General features: G+C 41.9%; 1 protein-coding gene and 2 non-coding genes across 3 annotated transcripts; 1 reads left to right on the top strand and 2 right to left on the bottom strand.

Moving 5' to 3' along the window:
* Positions 1 to 430: 430 nt before the first annotated feature.
* On the top strand, positions 431 to 594 carry LOC130843524 (U1 spliceosomal RNA). The gene has a single exon (XR_009051026.1). It is a non-coding gene; the product is annotated as a U1 spliceosomal RNA (small nuclear RNA).
* A 1,624-nt stretch (positions 595 to 2,218) lies between these two features.
* On the bottom strand, positions 2,219 to 2,459 carry LOC130844806 (cytochrome c oxidase subunit 6C-like). The gene has a single exon (XM_057721013.1). The coding sequence runs from the start codon at positions 2,457 to 2,459 to the stop codon at positions 2,232 to 2,234; it is 228 nt and encodes a 75-aa protein (XP_057576996.1). The 3' UTR covers positions 2,219 to 2,231.
* A 1,522-nt stretch (positions 2,460 to 3,981) lies between these two features.
* On the bottom strand, positions 3,982 to 4,055 carry TRNAN-GUU (transfer RNA asparagine (anticodon GUU)). Its single transcript has one exon. It is a non-coding gene; the product is annotated as a tRNA-Asn (tRNA).
* Between the last annotated feature and the right edge of the window lie 16,177 nt (positions 4,056 to 20,232).

Raw genomic sequence — 20,232 nt, 5'->3', positions numbered from 1 at the left:
TGGCAGAACCCGCCAGTATTTCAGATGAAAGCTTAGAGGTCCGTTACCTACATGGGCGGAAATCACGACGTCATGTCCCCTTTCGGCAGCTGATGCGCCCATTGGTCGTCTGGGCAGGGGTGAGGGGAGATGACGGCCCAGGGACCCGGCGTGGGTGGGAGGAGAGGAGCCGCCTTAGAGGTCAGGGATGGGGCTTGGCTTATGTAAATCTTGCAGTGCAGGGGTGCCATTCCCGGCCAGCCACTCCCCGGGCTGTGGAAGTTTTCCGGAGATGTAGCTCGGATTTTCTTAGGAGAGTTGTTTGGAGGGGCGTGGAAGAGGAGGGGGTGCGGGGGGTGGTGGAGGGGCTGGGGTGGGGGTTGTGGCAAAGTGAGCCTGTGTGTACAGTGGAAGAGCCTAAGGCTGTGCGGGGATGGGGAGCAAAACATTGATACTTACCTGGCAGGGGAGATACCATGATCACAAAGGTGGTTTCCCCAGGGCGAGGCTCACCCATTGCACTGGGGGTGTGCTGACCTCTGCGATTTCCCCAAATGCGGGAAACTCCACTGCGAAATTTGTGGTAGTGGGGGACTGCGTTCGCGCTCTCCCCTGACAATGAGTCCTTAAGTGGCAGATCTATCCAATACACCTGGAGGAGAGAACGTAATAAGCGACTTGCGCAAGAACTGTAACCTTCCTGCTTCACCCATATTTTCTGCGCCTGTTGGTGGTTTTCTTTTTTTTTTTTTTTTGCCTTTTTTTTTCGTTGTTAACCCCAGCGCATCGGGTAAGAGTGGCAGGTAACCCCGAAACTCTCCGAAGAAAACCGCGAGGTCTCCATCATGGCCTACGCCTAACCAGGTTCTTTCTTTCCGGGCACAAATCACAGGCCTTTGCTGCCACTGCAGATATGAGTTTCTCTGCGCATTCAAGCTTCAAGGGGTTTTCCTACTTCAGGATTTCATTCTGACTGTGGAGCTCTGTTCTATACCCTGCAAAAATCTTGCACAATCTTCACCGGTGTTTCCAACTTGGACTTCAAAGTAGGGGTGGCCCACCATGCACACTCATAACGACCTCGGTTTATCCTCCTGCCAACAACAGAAAACATCAAACAAAGACTTTGAAGAGACTGGGGCATCAGGTGAAAAAGGACAGTGCGTGGTTCTGGAGAGGTGGGAAACAATGGCTCCAATTTACTGTCTGCAGAGAGTTTCCAAGCAGGGCACTCGAGGGCAAACTGAAAAGCAGCCCGGTGGACCTTGCTGAGTTGAGGACACTGAACCCGGATGCCAGGGAGGCCAAAGGAGCTAGGGTCCACAGAACAGACTCCCCGGGGGAGAGAGATGCTGGAAGTAACTCAGAGAGAACTGCAGAGGCGATCCCTCCTGCGTGCAGCACAGTACTGATCAGTGCAGCCCTGGCAGGAAACTCCCCAAGGTCAGGGGGAGAGCTTTGACAGGATCAGAGAACAGTGCCTGGCACTCACACAGATAGTGCTTGTCCCCAACAGATAGACTGCAAGGAAGAAAACAAAACAAAACAGACAGACAAAACCTCTCAATTCATGAGGGTGTGGGGTGGAGTACTCAGGAATGTCTTGCCTCAGGAGGGCAACTAGTTAGCCCTATGCTGAGTGCTGCTCAGAACCACTTAGCGAATCATCAAAGCACGACCTGAAAGGATCAAACTGTTTGCAAGTAACTTGAACGCATCCCTGAAGAAAGCCCAATGTTACACAACTCTCCATCATCCAACAAGGCAACATTCACACTATCTGGCATTCCATCAGAGATTCGGAGGTATCCAAACAGGCAGGGCAAATGACCCATAATGCAGAGACACATCGATCATGTGCAAACAACCCAGAGCTGACACCAGAGAAGGACATTAAAACATTTATTCCAACTGTATTCCATAACTTCAAACAGTTCAGTAGACACATGGGAAACATAGAAAAGACCCAAGTGAACTTTAAGAGATACAAAAAGAAAAAAAAAAAAAAAAAGATGAAAACTACAACGTACTGCAAGGGATTAACAGCGAGCACTTAGAAAATGCAGAAAACAAAAGTTTTTTAAATCATTTTTTTATCAAGAGAGACTATTCCGTAGCCCAGATATTCATAGTTCACAGTTTCACAGTTCAGGAACACAGGAAAGTGCCAAACTTCCATGGAACTCAACCCAAAGAAATTATATGGCACTTAGAATGCTCCTTCAGGAACAGTCTGCCTTTATATTCCAAAATCACTTTGCACTCTGAAAGATACCAGCCTTCCTCATCTCCTCAAAATCTTTCATGGAATCATAATTTCTGTAGAAATCTGCATATGCCTTCTTTCTTGGTTCAGCCACAGCAAACTTACACAAAGTTGCAACTCCCAGGGAGACAATGAATGCTCCAACCATATGAAATCGCAGACGCTTGGCCAGAAGGCCACGCATCTGAGGTTTCATCAAAGAACTGGAAGCCATGGTAGTTTTTCTCCTTGACAGCTCAACGATGACGTCCTTCCAGACAGATGGAGAAATGGACCACAAGAAACAAAATTTTTTTTTTTGAAGGTGGCAAAACAACAGTAATTGTTGACTTAAGTACAGAGGAAGGAGCAAACCCTTCTAATGAGTTCATTAGGTGCACAGGCAGCTTCCTAAAAGGTTCCTGGCAGCACCCACTTATCCAGCACGGAGCACAGCTCTGAGATGCCACCAAGGAAGGGGCTCGCCCACCAGGGAGTTCTTGTATTAAATACCCAGGTCGAAATAATGTGGGCCCCGTTTGCAAGGAGTTGAACTTTGTCTTGGGTTGGCAGTAATGTAGGAGGTCCATCCAGCTCCTCAGAGGGGAATGCAAAGATTTTCTGTGATTCTGTTTTCCTAGTCATCCAGTCAAGGCCTGGTCTGTGGCTCGGTGTGGTGGGGTGCCAGCCCAGTGAGTGCTGGCAGTGGTGACGTCATGAAGCGTTACCCACGAAAGGGTGTGGGTCCTCTGAAGTCCAGGATTTGAGGAATGGCCTGAGGACAGATTATGCTATTTTTAGTCGTCATGTTGAGCCCACTGTAAAACAGCCACTGTGAGGAGAATCATGTCTGAGAAGGATTGCAGGCATCTCCATCTCTTTTTCTCCCCCAGTTCGGGATGGAGCTGGAAGGAGTTAAGGTACTCTTTAGACCAAGGCATGGCAGTTTTCTAGGCATGTTTAGAGATGTAGGTGCTCTTCCTGGAGGGCTAGATTATCCACCACTTTCAGTGCGTCACCACTTAGAGATCTTTGGGTCTGCCTGTTGCCTCCTGCACCAGTGCAGCTTTGTGAGGCCCTCACTGTTGTCTAATCCAGCCTGTGTCCCCTCCTCATCACACCCCAGCAGGTGCCCTGATCCCAGCGAGGGCTTCTTCTCATTGCCTCCCAAATTGGCCACGACGTAATTTTTTTTTTTTTAAGTGTAGTTGATTTACAGTGTTGTGTTAGTTTCAGGTGTACCACGCAGGGACTCAGTTATATTGGGTTGGCCAAAGAGTTGGTTCGGGTTTTTCTGTAACGAACTTCAGAAGACACAGATTTGAATAGGAATTGCATTGACTCTGCAGATCACTTTGAGTCGAAAGCCACAGTCCCAAATGAAAGGGTGCAGGCGCCCTGAGACCGGGCGGTGAATACTCCGCTTTGGGGGTGCCCCGCAGGTGGTGCACAGAGCCTGATTGCCGACGTCAGAGCTTGAGTAAGAGATTCCCCCCACCCGTGTGCCTGTGCCTTCATCCTCTGGCAGCTGCCCTGGAATGCACAGGGTGGATGAGTTAGCGAGGGCAGCCCTCCAGGTGGTGCCAAGAGACCGGGGCACCAGGGTTAAAAACCGGGAGGAAGGAGAGCGTGCTGGGGATCGGCTGGGTGGAGGTTCCCGGAGAGTTCCGGGAGAGGGGCGCGGGGGGAAGGCACTGCAAGGGCAGACGCATGAAAGCGGCGGCTGAGACCTCGCTAATCAGATGCCAAGCCAAGTCCGTCCCTGGGTGGGCTCAAACCACCAACCTTTCGGTTAACAGCCTAACGCGCTAACCGATTGCGCCACAGAGACAAGCGCTTGCGAGGTTTTATTGTAACATCCTGGAATCAGAATGCAGTCTCCGTCCCTTCCAATCCAGCGGCAAAGAGAGTCACATGCCTCTATCTTGTCCCACCTCACTGGTGCCAGAGGCATTGAGTCTCGTCCCTCAGGAACGTCCGGCCGTGGACACCGAGCCCGAGTCAGCTGCGGGCTCTGACGAAACAACGCCGGGCCCACGACCATCCTTGCCTGCTCCTGGCCACCTCAAAAGCGGCCCCTCTAGGCGGGACGACTGCAGGCTCTCTCGGGCCCAAGTCTCCCGTTTCCCACTCATGATCGGCCTCACTCTTCGCGCTCACTGCAGATCCCCACTCACCCCACCCCACCTGCAGGCCCGGGTGGTCGCGTGGGGGAAAGGACAGCAACTGGCTGTGTCCCGACCGTGCTGCCTCCTCTCGGCGCTTCCAGAGAAGGGCTCCAGGAGGCACGACCTGGAGTTTGCGCCCCAGGCAGCCCCTCACCCGGAGCAGGGCCTGGCATCCAGCAGGTGCCCAATAAATGTCTGGCTGAGGATGCAGTCCGCCGCAGGGGCCGGAGGTGGTGGGTCCACCGAGAATTCTTATGCCACCTCTAAGTTTTTCATCCTAGAGGAACCTAGAGTTTTCCAATCGGCTGCTCTTCAAAACCTTTCTTCTGGCAGTGGATTTAGAACCAGGTAAAAGTTCTAGAAAGTCCAAGAGGGCACCACCTGGATCGGCTCTGAGCTCCCCATCCAAGACAGTGAGGCGGCCTCAGCCTACGGGTGCAGGGGGCAAGTCTGAGAGGGATAAAGGAGGAAAGCTGCCAAGGAGAAAGACAGTTTATTGTGTGTCTATTGTACTTCAATAAATGCTCTAAAAAAATTAAAAATATTAAAATAAATATATAAATAAATAAATAAATAAAAAGAATTGGTCAAAAGACCTGATGAAATATGAAGTTTTTGCAGAGTCTCGACAGTGTGGGCAGAAATGTGCAGATGTGCATTGTCATGCAAGATTACCATGCCCTTGGATAGCAGTCCTCTGCATTTAATCTGAAGTTTAGGCTTCAGCTCTTCAATAAACATCTCACTGTAAGGAGCACTGTTGATTGTTGAACATTTTTCCTGGCAATGTTCCAATATTGGCCCTTGGGAATCGCAGGAAATTGTAAGCATCAATTTTCCTGATGATGGTTGAGTTTTGAACTTTTTCTTGGTCAGTGGTTGAGGATGTTTCCATTCCATCCTCTTCCATTTACTCTGAAGCTCGTAGTGATGAATCCACAGCTCATCACCAGTAATGATTCTCTTTAAGAAACTTTCACCTTCCTTAGAGTATGGCTCCAAATTTTCTTTGCAGATATCCAAGCACTTCTGTTTATGCTGTTCCATGAGTTGTTTTGGGTACCCATCTCACAGACACTTTTTGAAACCTAAGTCTATCATGGATTACTTCGTTTTGAGGTGTTAAAGTGGCCTCCCTATAGTTCTGATCTTGCTCCATTGAACTTTCACCTGTTTGGTGCCCTGAAAACATCCCTATGAGGACGAAGATTCACTTCTGATGAAGAAGTGAAGACAGTGGTGCATTTGTGGCTCGCAGCTCAGCCTAAAACATTTTTTAATGAGGGAATATGAAAGTTTTTTAACACATGGACAAAGTGTATTGAAAAGCAAGGAGATTATGTTGGAAAATGATGTATTTGTCTTTTCTAAAAGTTAAACTAAATTCTACAGCCAGAACGCGGATAATTTCTGACTCACCTTCTTGATGAGTCTACAAAGCTACAGTAGTCAAGACAGTATGGTACTGGCACAAAAACAGAAATATAGATCAATGCACCAGGATAGAAAGCCCAGAGGTAAACGCACACACATACGGGCACCTTATCTTTGACAAAGGAGGCAAGAATATGCAATGGAGAAAAGAGAGCCTCTTCAATAAGTGGTGCTGGGAAAACTGGACAGCTACATGTAAAAGAATGAAATGAGAACACCAAACACAGAAATAAATTTGAAATAGACTAAAGACCTAAATATGAGGCCAGACACTATAAAACTCTTAGAGGAAAACATAGGCAGAACACTCCATGACATAAATGACAGGAAGATCCTTTTTGACCCACCTCCTAAGAGGAATGGAAATAAAAACAAAAATAAACAAATGGGACCTAATGAAACTTGAAAGTTAAGAAGATGAAAAGACAACCCTCAGAATGGGAGAAAAAATTTGCAAATGAAGCAACTAACAAAGGATTAACCTCCAAAATATACAAGCAGCTCATGCAGCTCAATATCAGAAAAACAAACAACCCAATCCAAAAATGGGCAGAAGACCTAAACAGACATTTCTCCAAAGAAGACCTACAGATAGCCAAGAGGCACATGAAAAGATGCCCATCACTTATCATTAGAGAAATGCAAATCAAACCTGCTGTATCACCTCACACTGGTCAGAATAGCCATCATCAAAAACCCTAGGAACAACACATGCTGGAGAGGGTGTGGAGAAAAGGGAAAGTAAACTGTTGGTGGGAATGTAAATAGATACAGCTACTGTGGAAAGCAGTATGGAGATTCCTTAAAAAACTAAAAATAGAACTACCATATGACCCAGCAATCCCATTACTGGGCATATACCCTGAGAAAACCATAATTCAAAAAGATACATGTACCACAGTGTTCACTGCAGTACTGTTTACAATAGCCAGGACATGTGTCATGTCTATCGACACATGAATGGGTAAAGAAGATGTGGCACATATATACAATGGAATATTACTCAGCCATAAAAAGGAATGAAATTGAGTTATTTGTAGTGAGGTGGATGGACCTAGAGACTGTCATACAGAGTGAAGTAAGTCACAAAGAGAGAAACAAATACCGTATGCTAACGTATATATATGGAATCTAGAAAAATAATACTGGCGAATAGTATGACAGAGTGGGAATAAAGATGCAGGTGTAGAGACCGGACTAGAGAACACAGAAGGAAAAGGGAAAAATGAGGTGTAGTGAGAGAGTAGCATTGACATATATACACTACCAAAGGTAAAATAGATAGCTGGTGGGAAGCTACTGCATACACAGGGAGATAAGCTCGGTCCTCTGTGACAATCGAGAGGGATGGGATAGGGAGGGTGGGAGGGAGGCTGAAGAGGGAGGAGATATGGGAATATATGTATACATATAGCTGAGTCACTTAGTTGTATAGCAGAAATTAGCACAACATTGTAAAGCAATTATACTCCAATAAAGGTGTATAAAAAATAACCAATAAAAAGAAAAGATGCATGTATAAACAGAGCTGATATATTCATACAAATGGAATACTACTTAGCAATAAAAAGAACGCACTGTTGATGCATATAATAAGATGGATATACTTTAATCATTATGCTGCATGAAGGAAAGCAGACAGAAAAGAGTACGTATATGGATCCACTTATATAAAGTTGTTAAAAAGGCAGATTCATCTATTCTGGCAGTGGTTGCCTGTGGCTGAGAGTTGAGGGAGTGCTGGACTGCAAAGGGGCACAGGAAAGTTGTGACAGAAGGGAAATACCCTGGATCTTGATTGTAGCTGTGGTTTTAATAGTATATACATCTATCAAAATGCGTTGAATTGTATACTTTATTTTTTTCAGCATCTACCCAGAAGTGAAGCATGTCACTTCCACACATATTGCTTTGGCCAAAGTAAGTCACAGAGCTATTCCTAACTTTTTTTTTTGGCAAAAATTTATTTATTTATTTATTTATTTATTTATTATTTATTTATTTACTTATTTATTTATTTACTTATTGGTTGTGTTGGGTCTTCGTTGCTGCACACAGGCTTTCTGTAGTTTTGGTGTGTGGGGGATACTCTTCATTGTGGTGTGCAGGCTCCTCATTGTGGTGGCTTCTCTTGCTGTGGAGCACAGCTCTAGGTGCGCAGGCTTCAGTAATTGTGGGACATAGGCTCAACAGTTGTGTTGTACAGGCTTAGTTGTTCCACAGTATGTGGGATGTTATTGGGACAGGGATCGAACCCGTGTCCCCTGCAATGGCAGGCAGATTTGTCACCACTGCGCCACCTACGAAGTCCCTTATTGTATACTTTAAAGTGGTGCAGTCTCTTCTACCTGTATCATATCTCAAGAGGATCCATATAAAAATCTACTGCAATTCTTTCTTCATACTAGCAGTGTTTAGAAAATAAAATTCAGTGAAACATAATAGAGATTCACATCCATAATCATTAAATGCTTAAGAACACATATACTGAAGACTCCTGAAAACCATTGCTGAGAGAAATTAAAGACCTAAATAAATAGAAACATATATCATATACATAAATTAGATGAGTCAATATTTTTAGAATGTCAAATCAATGTTATTCCGAATAATATTGCAGCAGGCATTTTGTGGGGGAATTTGCAGGCTAATTATGAAATGTATATGAAGTCAAAGTATGTAGATTGGCCAAGACACACTGAAGAAAAATTAAGTTGGAAGACTTACTCTACTGGATTTCAAAATTCAGGTGAAAACTATAGTAATTAAGACACTATACTATTGGTGTATGTAAACACAACACAATTATATCAATGTGAAAGAGTAGAGAGTAAAAAAGTTACCCACATCCGTATGCAATTATTTGATTTTTTAAATAAAGTCACCAATATGCATAGCAGAGTAATGAAAAGCTTTTCTGCAAAATATGATAAAACAAATGACTATTCATTTAGAAATAATTTAATATTAAAAATCACTTCTTTATAAAAACAGATGATTGAACTTGGTGTACCCCCCCCCCAAAAAAAAAAAAAAAGAATTCCAGCCAACACATGGGACAGGATAACAGAAAAAAAAAAAAATCACTTCTCTCCACATACTAAAGTTAATTGGAAATGTTCTTTTTAAAATTGCAATGCTTTTTAAAGAATGATGGAATGTTTTCTTGACTAAGGCATAGACAAAAATTTCTTATACAAAATGGCAAGGCACTCACCACAGATTAAAAAATTGAATAAACTGGATTTCATAAATTATTAAATCCTTAACTTACCATAATTTCCATTTAAAAAGTGAAAAGGCAACCCATAGACCCGCAGTTATTCCTTGCAATACATATATCTGACAAGAGACTTCTGTAAAATATATAAAGAACTTTTATATATCACAAAGAAAATTACAAACAATGTAGTGTATTTTTGAGCAGGAGATTTGAAGCAGCATTTCTCAGTAGAAGATAGCCAAATGACCAATCAGCTTTTGGAAACCGAAATGGGAAGCCACTATAGACATCAGAATGGCTAAAATTTAAAAGACTGAATATATAAAGTATGTGGGAACATACAGAAACTGGAACAGCTCTATATTGGGGGGAGAAATGTAAAATGACGCAACGATTTTGCAACCTCTGTGTCAGTTTCCATTCATTGACCAAGCAATTCTCTTCTTAGGTGTATGTACCTAGGAGAAACACGTGGATATGTGGACAAAATAATTTGTGCACCATTATTCATACTTACTTTGTGCAGAGTAGCCAAAAACAAATCTGTTTATTACCTGAAAAATGGATAGTCCAATTGTGCTATAATCATAAAACAGAATATTTCTTAGCATAAAAATAAAGCCAAATTATCGACGTGGCCAATTAAGATTGAACCTCAAAACCAGATATCGTGTGAAAGAACCCAGGAAAAAGAGAACATACTGCATCATGCCATTCATATGAAGTGCAAGAGTAAACAAAATTATCTCTGATGAGGAGATCAAAACATGTTTGTCTTTGGCAGAAGGGGATGGACTGGCAAGTAATGCAACAGAACTTTGGGGAACGGTGGGGAATGTTCTATACCTTGATCTGGATGGTGATGATACTATGCATCCGTATGTTAAATTCACTGATCTGTACTTCTAGGTTTGGTGCATTTTGTTCTAGGCAAATTACACCTCAATGTAGAACTGAAGGCATTGAAAAGAGGGATGACAAAGGGTAAAACAAGTGATAAACGACAGAAAATAGATGAGATATTCAACATATAAATAACAGGCTCCCTTGAGAAGAAACCCAAAGCAACTGAACAAAACAAACACTCAAAAGTATACTTAATGAGAAAAGTAATAAAATTTAAAAGTCCAAATGATATTAAAATGACACACTGCCCCCTTGGGAAAAATCACCCTAGAACAACAAATGCAGATGTAGTCTTGTAAAAGTACTGCCATTCAGTTTAATGTAAAGGTACAGGGTTGCCTTTGAAGGGCAAATTGAAATGGTTTCTAATGATCAAACCTCTCCTTGCCAAATTTTGATGTCAGGAAGTTTTATAACCATTCTGAGCTTTTGTGTCATGAGGAAAAGAACAACACCTGACTTATAAGATTGTTCAGAGGATTAAATATGATCACTTGAACTATTAACAAGTGCTAAGAACATACTTGACTTTGTTCTCCTTTATTCACCTTAAACTGATAGAATGCAATTGGCAGAGAACACATAATGTGTCCTAAAATAACTATTTTCCCACCATTTCTAGAAAGAAGTCCTATTTATAGTAGAAAGAATTGGAGAGGGACAAGAGCCTTTTGAACAGCCATTCTTCAACCCTGGAGCATGGCTAGTTTCCTTCTAAAAGAGAGATGAAAGTCTTGACCAGGGCTCACCCCTGCAGTCTTCCCTGTCTGGAATGAAATGAGGAAGTCCACTATAGCTTTAGAACAACCTTGACTCCCAAGTGTTCCTCAGAAAAACAATCAGTTGTTCCACTCTAAAGATACTGAACAATTTTTGAAACCAGGAGGGGTCAAGGCTAAACTGAACCACATCACCAGAACTCTCACTTGAATCACAGCCAGGATATTAATACGGTTTCCCAGATCGCTGTTATAGCACATGAAGGCTCCACTGCAGTGGGTGACAAGCCTGTGGATATCAATCAGGTCTGTCATTGTATATATACAATGTATATATATTCATTGATAGGAAACAAAATTCAAACATGTCCCCCATGCTAAAAACCCAAGGAAGTTCTCATTCGAAGCAATGCGTTGGAAAACACCCAGGCATAATCTTTGTGATCTTTGATGAGGTAATGATTTCTTAGATGACATCTTAAGCAAAAACAACAGTGAATAAATAGATCAAAGGATTTCATCAAAATTAAAATCTTTTGTGCTTCATGGTGTCTTAACCCTGTGAGCTACCGAGGGGAGTGGTATGATTTGTCAATAAGAACGCTGACCAATACAAGGTCTTTATTTTCCAGCCCTGACAAGTTTCTTCAGCCTCCCTCTTGGCCCTTTCCCCACGTGCTTCATGCTATGATCTGACTGATTAAAAATATCTGAAGTCACCAAACACTTCATTCTTTCTCTGGCTCCTGGGTTTTTCTACATGATGTTCCCTGTGTCTGAGACATTCTTACCTGCCCTTTATTTACCTATTTATTACTCTTATTCAGTTTTCAGGGTCTATCTTGTTGTCACTTTGCCTGGAAATTCTTTCCTGACTCTCAAGCCTGTGTGAAAGGTCCCTTTCTGACCGGTACTTCCTGAACTGCAACCCATAAACTATTGCATTTTCATAGACTATTAACTCATTTATATCTACCTCTGGATTATGAGAAAATAACATGTTTATATGATTCATCCTTTGCAATGAACACCTATTGTTCTGCCTGCCCATACTTGCTCTTATTCTGGAAAATATTCTGCTTAATTCAGAATGGGACTGCTATCTTTTTACTGATTCCAACCTCCCTGGTAATTAGTAGGGTGGAAACCTGATGCAAGCTGGGCCATTCAGAGCCCTCTGTTAGGATTTTTGAACAAGAAAGGTGACAAAGTGGCCTTCAGATCCATTCAAGTTCCAAATTTTGAGATGCGGGTCTGGGGATTTTAGAGGCCATACCTCTTGTGTTATTTATCTATTGTACAACAAAATACCACAAACCAAAACACATTAAAACAGCACACATTTATAAAAAAAGAAAAATTAAAATCTTTTGTGCTTCAGTGGATACTAATAAGGAAGTGAAAAGACAATCCACACAACCAGAGAAAATTGTTGCAAAACTTATATCTGACAAAGTGTCTAGTATCCACAAGATGTAAAGAACTCTTACAATTCAAGAGGAAAAGGAGAAAAAACCGAATATATTAATGCAAAAGGGATTTGAACAACCATTCTCCTTAGAAGACTTAAAAATGGCCAGTAAGCATGTGAAAAGATGCTCAACACCATTAGTCATTAAGCAAATGGAAATGAAACCCACAATAAGATACCACTTCACCCCCGCTAGTATGACTGTGATAAAAACATGCACAGGAAGATGTGAAAGGTGTGCAGAAACTGGAATCCTCTTACACTGCTAGCGGGAATATAAAATGTTGCAATTGTCTTGGAAACAGCTATCAGTTTCTCAAATTCAATATAGAGTTGACACGGACATACTGGGAGCAGTTCCACTCCCAGGTTTGTACCCAAGAGAATTGAAAACATATGGTCACAAACTTGCACCTGAATACTCAAAGCAGCATTATTCATAGACGTCAAAAGTAGAAACAACACCAAATGTCCACCAACTGAGGAATGAATAAACACAATGTAGTAGAGTCATAAAGTGAAATATTATTTAGGTGTAAAAAAAAATAAAATAATGAGACATGCAAAAACATGGATGAACCATGAAAACGTTATGGTAATGAAGAAGCCAAATACAAAAGGCCATATGTCTGATGATTGCATTTTGAAGATATGCCCAGAAAAGGCAAATCCATACAGAGAGAAAGGAGATTAGTGGTTTCCAAGGGCTGGAAGAAGGAGGGAATAGGGAGTGACTGCTAATAGGACCAAGGATTATTTGGGACGTAATGCAGTTGTTCTGGAATTAGATAGTGGTGGTGGTTTCAAACCTTGTAAACAGACTGAAAATCACTGACTTGTACACAACATGAATGTTATGGTGCATGAATTATGCCGCCATCATCATCATCATCAACAAGGCATCTTTGCAGGTTCCATGCCCTGTAGTTTCATTAACCAGTGTCTCAAATTAATAGCCAATGACCAGAATGTGATGTTGTTAGCCTGTTGAGAAGAAAGATATCAGAAAAAAAACAAAAAGTAAATTTAGACAGTTTTTGGTAGAAATGCAGTATAGGTGAAGGAAGCACCTACTTGGAAAGATCTGACAAAAGATTGAACTGGACAATGTGGGATGGGATTTTGGGGTGGAGGGGCACTCTACCTGGGGTCTGGCTCCAGCACGTACAGCAAGGGGGCCTTGGCCAGTGATAGACCCTCTCTCTGCCTCAGTTTCTCCATCTGCAAAGCAGCAGAGAGTAATGATCTCTGCACAAGTCAGTTGTGAAGACTAGAATTACTCATATATATGATATAATCATGCCCACAAATCATGAGGAAGGTCACTGAAATCAGTGGGTAAATCTAACTGCACATCTGAGTAACTTTATCAAATAGATTCCAGGTCCCACCTCAGCCCAATGAATCAGGATTGCTACAGATGAGGACTGTGAACTTGTATGGGTACTAACTCTCCCAGGTGATTCTTACAGGGATCAACTTGAGGGCAGAACCGACCGAGCTGCATAAAATTTACCCAAAACACAGAAGTAGGACAGAGCAGAAGAACAAAGATATTTCCAATCCAGTGACTAAAGCAGACGAGAGCTATTGGAGGACTCTAGAATTGAAGGGACCTGGCCTATCTGACCCCATTTTACCCTTGTCCAGTTTACAGCGGAGACATAAGCCCTTGGGGACACATGGCTGAGGCACCTGACCACCCACCTTGAGAAAAGTGAGAGCCCTAATTTCAAATTCAGGCTGGTTTTGAGTGAAAGTTCAATTTACCTTTTCTTTTTCCTTATTGATGGGACCAGTCTTCTTCAAGCTGCCACTTTACACAAATAAATCGTATTGCTATAAATGCAACCTTTTCCAAAGATGTTTGTTAGAAAACCTTATAAATATTCTAGCCACCTAACAAGAAACCAGAACGTTAGCAGGTGCATTCAGTTTCAGCACAGGTCAGCCCAATAGACTACAGTCCCTGAGATTTGAGACTCCCAAGTTAAAGGGAGATGATCCCTTTCTGTCATGGGACATCATGTCAACTTCAAGGAGGTGGGAAAGCAGCCATTCTAAAAGATGGGCTGCTTTTGCCTCCAGACTTTGGTGTCCTGACACCTGTAACCACTTCAGGGAGCCTTTGCAAGGGCCCAGCCATCACTTCTGCATTGGACTGTGTATAGAAATGGTTTCGTAAGACAAAAGTAGGGGTCTGGGAACAAAGCCAGGTTACAGAGGAAAAGAGGAGAACTAAGTGGCACAAATGAAGGATAAAGACGAAAGCAAGTTTCCTTTACTTACAAAACACAAAGCAATAACTTACTTGCTTTGGTAAATAAAAAGCATTTTCTTCAATTCTTAATTTGGCCAGATAGATTATTTAATGTCCTCTTCTGTACGTTTCTTATTATTTACTTAGCACAATCATATTACCTTAGATGATTATAAGGAAAATAAAATATCATAATCACAGGATTATACAAATTGCCTGACCCCAATATCAGTCAATGAACTAGAACTGTTGTGATAACTTTTATTAGCCCTGTAAAAGCTAATCCGTGTTTGACTTCAAGTACATCAGGTACCTTTTGTGAGCCTTCCATTTCATGATTATTTGAATGAAGGAATGTGATACATTTTTCTTTCCCCCACAGAATGTCAGGCCCACAGACACCAGAAAATAGATTTCCTTAATGCATTTGCTTAATCTCACAAACCAGTCTCATTAAGAAGGGTAGGGGAGAGGAAAAGATGGCGGCGAAGTAGAGAGACGTGGAGTGCATCCCACCCCACAGATGCATTGGGAATGCACGGAAGGACGCAGTAATTCTCACAGAGAACCAGCTGAACACCAGCAGACGGCCTCGGACACCGGATGGGACTGCGGGGAGCCCGACATAGCCGGTAGGGAGGCATCTACGAGGGCTCAAAGAGGGTGAAGCGGCGGAGCTGTGGCAGACGGGAGGGAGTGAGAAACATTCGGAGGGTCCGCAGCGCAGCTCAGCGTTCCCGGACCAAGACATCGATCCGCGGCTGAACGGAGGGTCCAGCAGCGGGAGTGTGGGAGCAGGAGAGCTGGTTCAGTGTGGGAAACATTGTTGCCGGTAGGGTGACGGACCGAGAGGGCAGGAGGGAGGAGGCCCGCGGAGAGGAGTGCCCGTTCCTGAGAGCTGCCCGGCTATGATGGCGGCTGGAGGCTGCAGGCTCACTAGCAGCTGGGAGGAGCCATGCACATAGCCTCTCTCTCTCTTTCCGCGCCTCTGCAACAGGCAGTGGAGAGACGCCCTGGGGGCCACCTAAGGCGCTCAGGGATAACAAGTACCCTCAGGCACTCGGGTGGGGCTAGATTAAAACCCCTTGCAACGCCAGCAGCAGGGAGGCTGCCGAGAGAAAAAAAAAAAAAAAAAAAGAAAAGAAAAAAACCCCCGAGAGGGGCCCAACTCTAAGACTTTCTGTTTACGCCTGAGCCACCGGCGCCCTCTGCAACAGGCACCTCCAAGCCTGACTGAGACATCAGTGCGCCACTGCTCACTCCCTCCCAGGAGAAGGAGCCACTGTTGTACCCTCTCCCTCCCCACACACCTGCTCACTCCCTCCCAGGAGAAGGAGCCACTGTTGTACCCTCTCCCTCCCCACACACCGACGCTTACAGACGAACAATAAAGGAACCTCTGCTGGTCACAGAATAACGCAAAAAAACCCAAGGACAAGCAACTCCAAAAGTTTGGACAACCATGAGGAAACAAAGAAACACCATGCAGGCAAAGGAGCAAGAAAAAAACCCACAAGACCAAATAAATGAGGAGGAAATAGGAAAAATGCCTGAAAAGGTATTTAGAGTAATGATAGTAAAAATGATACAAAATCTCGATAACAAAATAGAGAAAGTACAAGAAACAGTTCATAAGAACTCAGAAAAACAAACAGCAATGGATAACAAAATAACTGAAATTAAAAATACTCTAGATGCTATAACCAGCAGAATGACTGAGGCAGAAGAACGAATAAGTGAGTTGGAAGATAGAATGGGGGAAATAACTGCCACAGAGCAGGAAAAAGAAAAAATAATAAAAAGATTAGAAGACAGTCTCAGAGACCTCACTGATAACATTAAGCGTACCAACATTCGAATTATAGGCATCCCAGAAGAAGAAGAAAACAAGAAAGGGTCTGAGAAAATATTTGAAGAGGTTATAGTGGAAAACTTCCCCAACATGGGAAAGGAAATAATGAACCAAGTCCAAGAAGCACAGAGAGTCCCATACAGAATAAACCCAAGGAGAAATACACCGAGACACATATTAATCAAACTAACGACAACTAAACACAAAGAAAAAATATTAAAAGCAGCAAGAGAAAAGCAACAAACAACATATAAGGGAAAACCCATCAGGATAACAGCTGACCTTTCCACAGAAACTCTGCAGGCCAGAAGGGAATGGCAGGATATCCTGAAAGTCCTGAAAGAGAGAAACCTACAGCCAAGAATACTCTACCCAGCAAGAATCTCATTCAGATTTGAGGGAGAAATCAAAAGCTTTCCAGACAAGCAAAAGTTAAGAGAATTCAGCACCACCAAACCAGCCTTACAACAAGTGCTAAAGGAACTTCTCTAAGTAGGAAACACAAGAAAAGGAAAACACCTACAAATACAAACTCAAAACAATTAAGAAAATGGTAATTGGAACACACATGTCAATAATCACCTTAAATGTCAATGGATTAAATGCTCCAACCAAAAGACACAGACTGGCTGAATGGATACAAAAACAAGACCCTTCTATATGCTGCCTACAAGAAACCCACTTCAGACCAAGGGATACATATAGACTGAAAGTCAAGGGATGGAAAAAGATATTCCATGCAAATGGAAGTCAAAAGAAAGCTGGAGTAGCAATACTCATATCAGACAAATTAGACTTGAAAGTAAAGACTATTAAAAGAGACAAGGAAGGTCACTACATAATGATCAAGGGATCCATCCAAGAAGAACATATCACAATGGTAAATATCTATGCCCCCAATATAGGAGCACCTCAATACATAAGGCAAATGCTAACAGCTGTAAAAGGGGACATCGACAGGAACACAATAATAGTGGGAGACTTGAACACCCCACTTACATCAATGGACAGATCATCCAAACAGAAAATAAATAAAGACACACAAGCTTTAAATGACACATTAGACCATCTCGACTTAATTGATATTTATAGGACATTCCATCCAAAAACGACAGACTACACGTTCTTCTCAAGTGCACACGGAACATTTTCCAGGATAGATCACATCTTGGGTCACAAATCAAACCTCAGCAAATTCAAGAAAATTGAAATCATATCAAGCATCTTCTCAGACCACAACGCCGTGAGACTAGATATCAATTACAGGAAAAAAACTGCAAAAAAGACAAACACATGGAGGCTAAACAATTCACTCTTAAACAACCAAGGAATCACTAAAGAAATCAAAGAGGAAATCCAAAAATATCTAGAAACAAATGACAACGAAAACACAACAACCCAAAACCTATGGGATGCAGCAAAAGCAGTTCTAAGGGGGAAGTTTATAGCAATACAGTCCTACCTTAAGAAACAAGAAAATGATCCAATAAACAACCTAACCTTACACCTAAAACAACTAGAGAAAGAAGAACAAAGAAACCCTAAAGTGAGCAGAAGAAAAGAAATCATAAAGATGAGAGCAGAAATAAATGAAAAAGAAAGGAAAGAAACCATAAGAAAAATAAATAAAACTAAAAGCTGGTTCTTTGAGAAGATTAACAAAATTGATAAACCATTAGCCAGACTCATCAAGAAAAAAAGGGAGAAGATGCAAATCAACAGAATTAGAAATGACAAAGGAGAAGTAACAACGGACACCTCAGAAATACAAAAGATCATGAGAGACTACTACAAGCAACTATATGCCAATCAATTGGATAACCTGGAAGAAATGGATACATTCTTAGAAAAATACAATCTTCCAAGACTGAACCAGGAAGAAATAGAAACCATGAACAGACCAATCACAAGTACGGAAATTGAGGCAGTGATTAAAAATCTCCCAACACACAAAAGCCCAGGACCAGATGGGTTCACAGGCGAATTCTATCAAACATTTCAAGAAGAGTTAACACCTATCCTTCTCAAACTCTTCCAAAGTATTGCAGAAGGCGGAGCACTCCCAAACTCATTCTACGAGGCTACCATCACCCTGATACCAAAACCAGGCAAAGATGTCACAAAAAAAGAAAACTACAGACCAATATCACTGATGAATATAGATGCAAAAATCCTCAACAAAATACTAGCTAACAGACTGCAACAGCACATTAAAAAAATCATACACCATGATCAAGTGGGGTTTATCTCTGGGATGCAAGGATTCTTCAATATACGCAAATCAATCAACGTGATACATCATATCAACAAATTGAAGGATAAAAACCATATGATCATTTCAATAGATGCAGAAAAAGCTTTTGACAAAGTTCAACATCCATTTATGATAAAAGCTCTCCAGAAAATGGGCATAGAAGGAAATTACCTCAACATAATAAAAGCCATATATGAAAAACCAAAAGCCAACATTGTTCTCAATGGAGAAAAACTGGAAGAATTCCCCCTAAAAACAGGAACAAGACAAGGGTGTCCACTCTCACCTCTATTATTCAACATAGTTTTGGAAGTTTTAGCCACAGCAATCAGAGAAAAAAAAGAAATAAAAGGAATCCAAATTGGAAAAGAAGAAGTAAAATTGTCACTCTTTGCAGATGACATGATATTATATATAGAAAACCCTAAAGACTCTACCAGAAAACTGCTAGCACTAATTGATGAGTTTAGTAAAGTAGCAGGATACAAAATTAATGCACAGAAATCTCTTGCATTCCTATACACTAACAACGGAAGAGCAGAAAGAGAAATTAAGGAAACTCTCCCATTCACCATTGCAACCAAAAGAAGAAAATACCTAGGAATAAACCTGCCTAAGGAGGCAAAAGATCTGTATGCAGAAAACTTTAAGACATTGATGAAAGAAATCAAAGACGACACAAACAGATGGAGGGACATACCATGTTCCTGGATTGGAAGAATCAACATCGTGAAAATATCTGTACTACCCAAAGCAATTTACAGATTCAGTGCAATCCCGATCAAATTACCAATGGCATTTTTCACAGAACTAGAGCAAGAAATCTTACGATTTGTATGGAAACGCAAAAGACCCCGAATAGCCAAAGCTATCTTGAGAAGGAAAAATGGATTTGGTGGAATCAGGCTTCCTGACTTCAAACTATACTACAAGGCCATAGTGATCAAGACAGTATGGTACTGGCACAAAAATAGAAAGGAAGATCAATGGAATAGAATAGAGAACTCAGAAGTAAGCCCAAACACATATGGGCACCTTATCTTTGACAAAGGAGGCACGAATATACAATGGAAAAAAGACAGCCTCTTCAATAAGTGGTGCTGGGAGAACTGGGCAGCAACATGCAAAAGAATGAAATTAGAACACTTCCTAACACCATACACAAAAGTAAACTCCAAATGGATTAAAGACCTACATGTAAGGCCAGACACTATCAAACTCCTAGAGGAAAACATAGGCAGAACACTATATGACATCCATCAAAGCGCCATCCTTTTTGACCCACCTCCTGGAATCATGGAAATAAAATCAAGAATAAATGAATGGGACCTCATGAAACTTAAAAGCTTTTGCACAGCAAAAGAAACCATAAACAAGACTAAAAGGCAACCCTCAGAGTGGGAAAAAATAATTGCCTATGAAACAACGGACAAAGGATTAACCTCCAAAATATACAAGCAGCTCATGAAGCTTAATACCAAAAAAGCAAATAACCCAATCCACAAATGGGCAGAAGACCTAAATAGACATTTCTCCAAAGAAGACATACAGATGGCCAACAAACACATGAAAAGATGCTCCACATCACTAACCATCAGAGAAATGCAAGTCAAAGCCACAATGAGGTATCACCTCACACCAGTCAGAATGGCCATCATCACAAAGTCTGGAAACAACAAATGTTGGAGAGGGTGTGGAGAAAAAGGAACTCTCCTGCACTG

The sequence above is a fragment of the Hippopotamus amphibius genome, chromosome 1 (genome assembly GCF_030028045.1).
Source record: "Hippopotamus amphibius kiboko isolate mHipAmp2 chromosome 1, mHipAmp2.hap2, whole genome shotgun sequence".
Lineage (NCBI taxonomy): Eukaryota > Metazoa > Chordata > Mammalia > Artiodactyla > Hippopotamidae > Hippopotamus > Hippopotamus amphibius.
This window is presented reverse-complemented; position numbering and strand designations above follow the sequence as displayed.

Excerpts from the sequence above, each read along its gene's own strand:
- LOC130844806 (XM_057721013.1), bottom strand. The coding sequence starts at position 2,459 with ATGGCTTCCAGTTCTTTGATGAAACCTCAGATGCGTGGCCTTCTGGCC.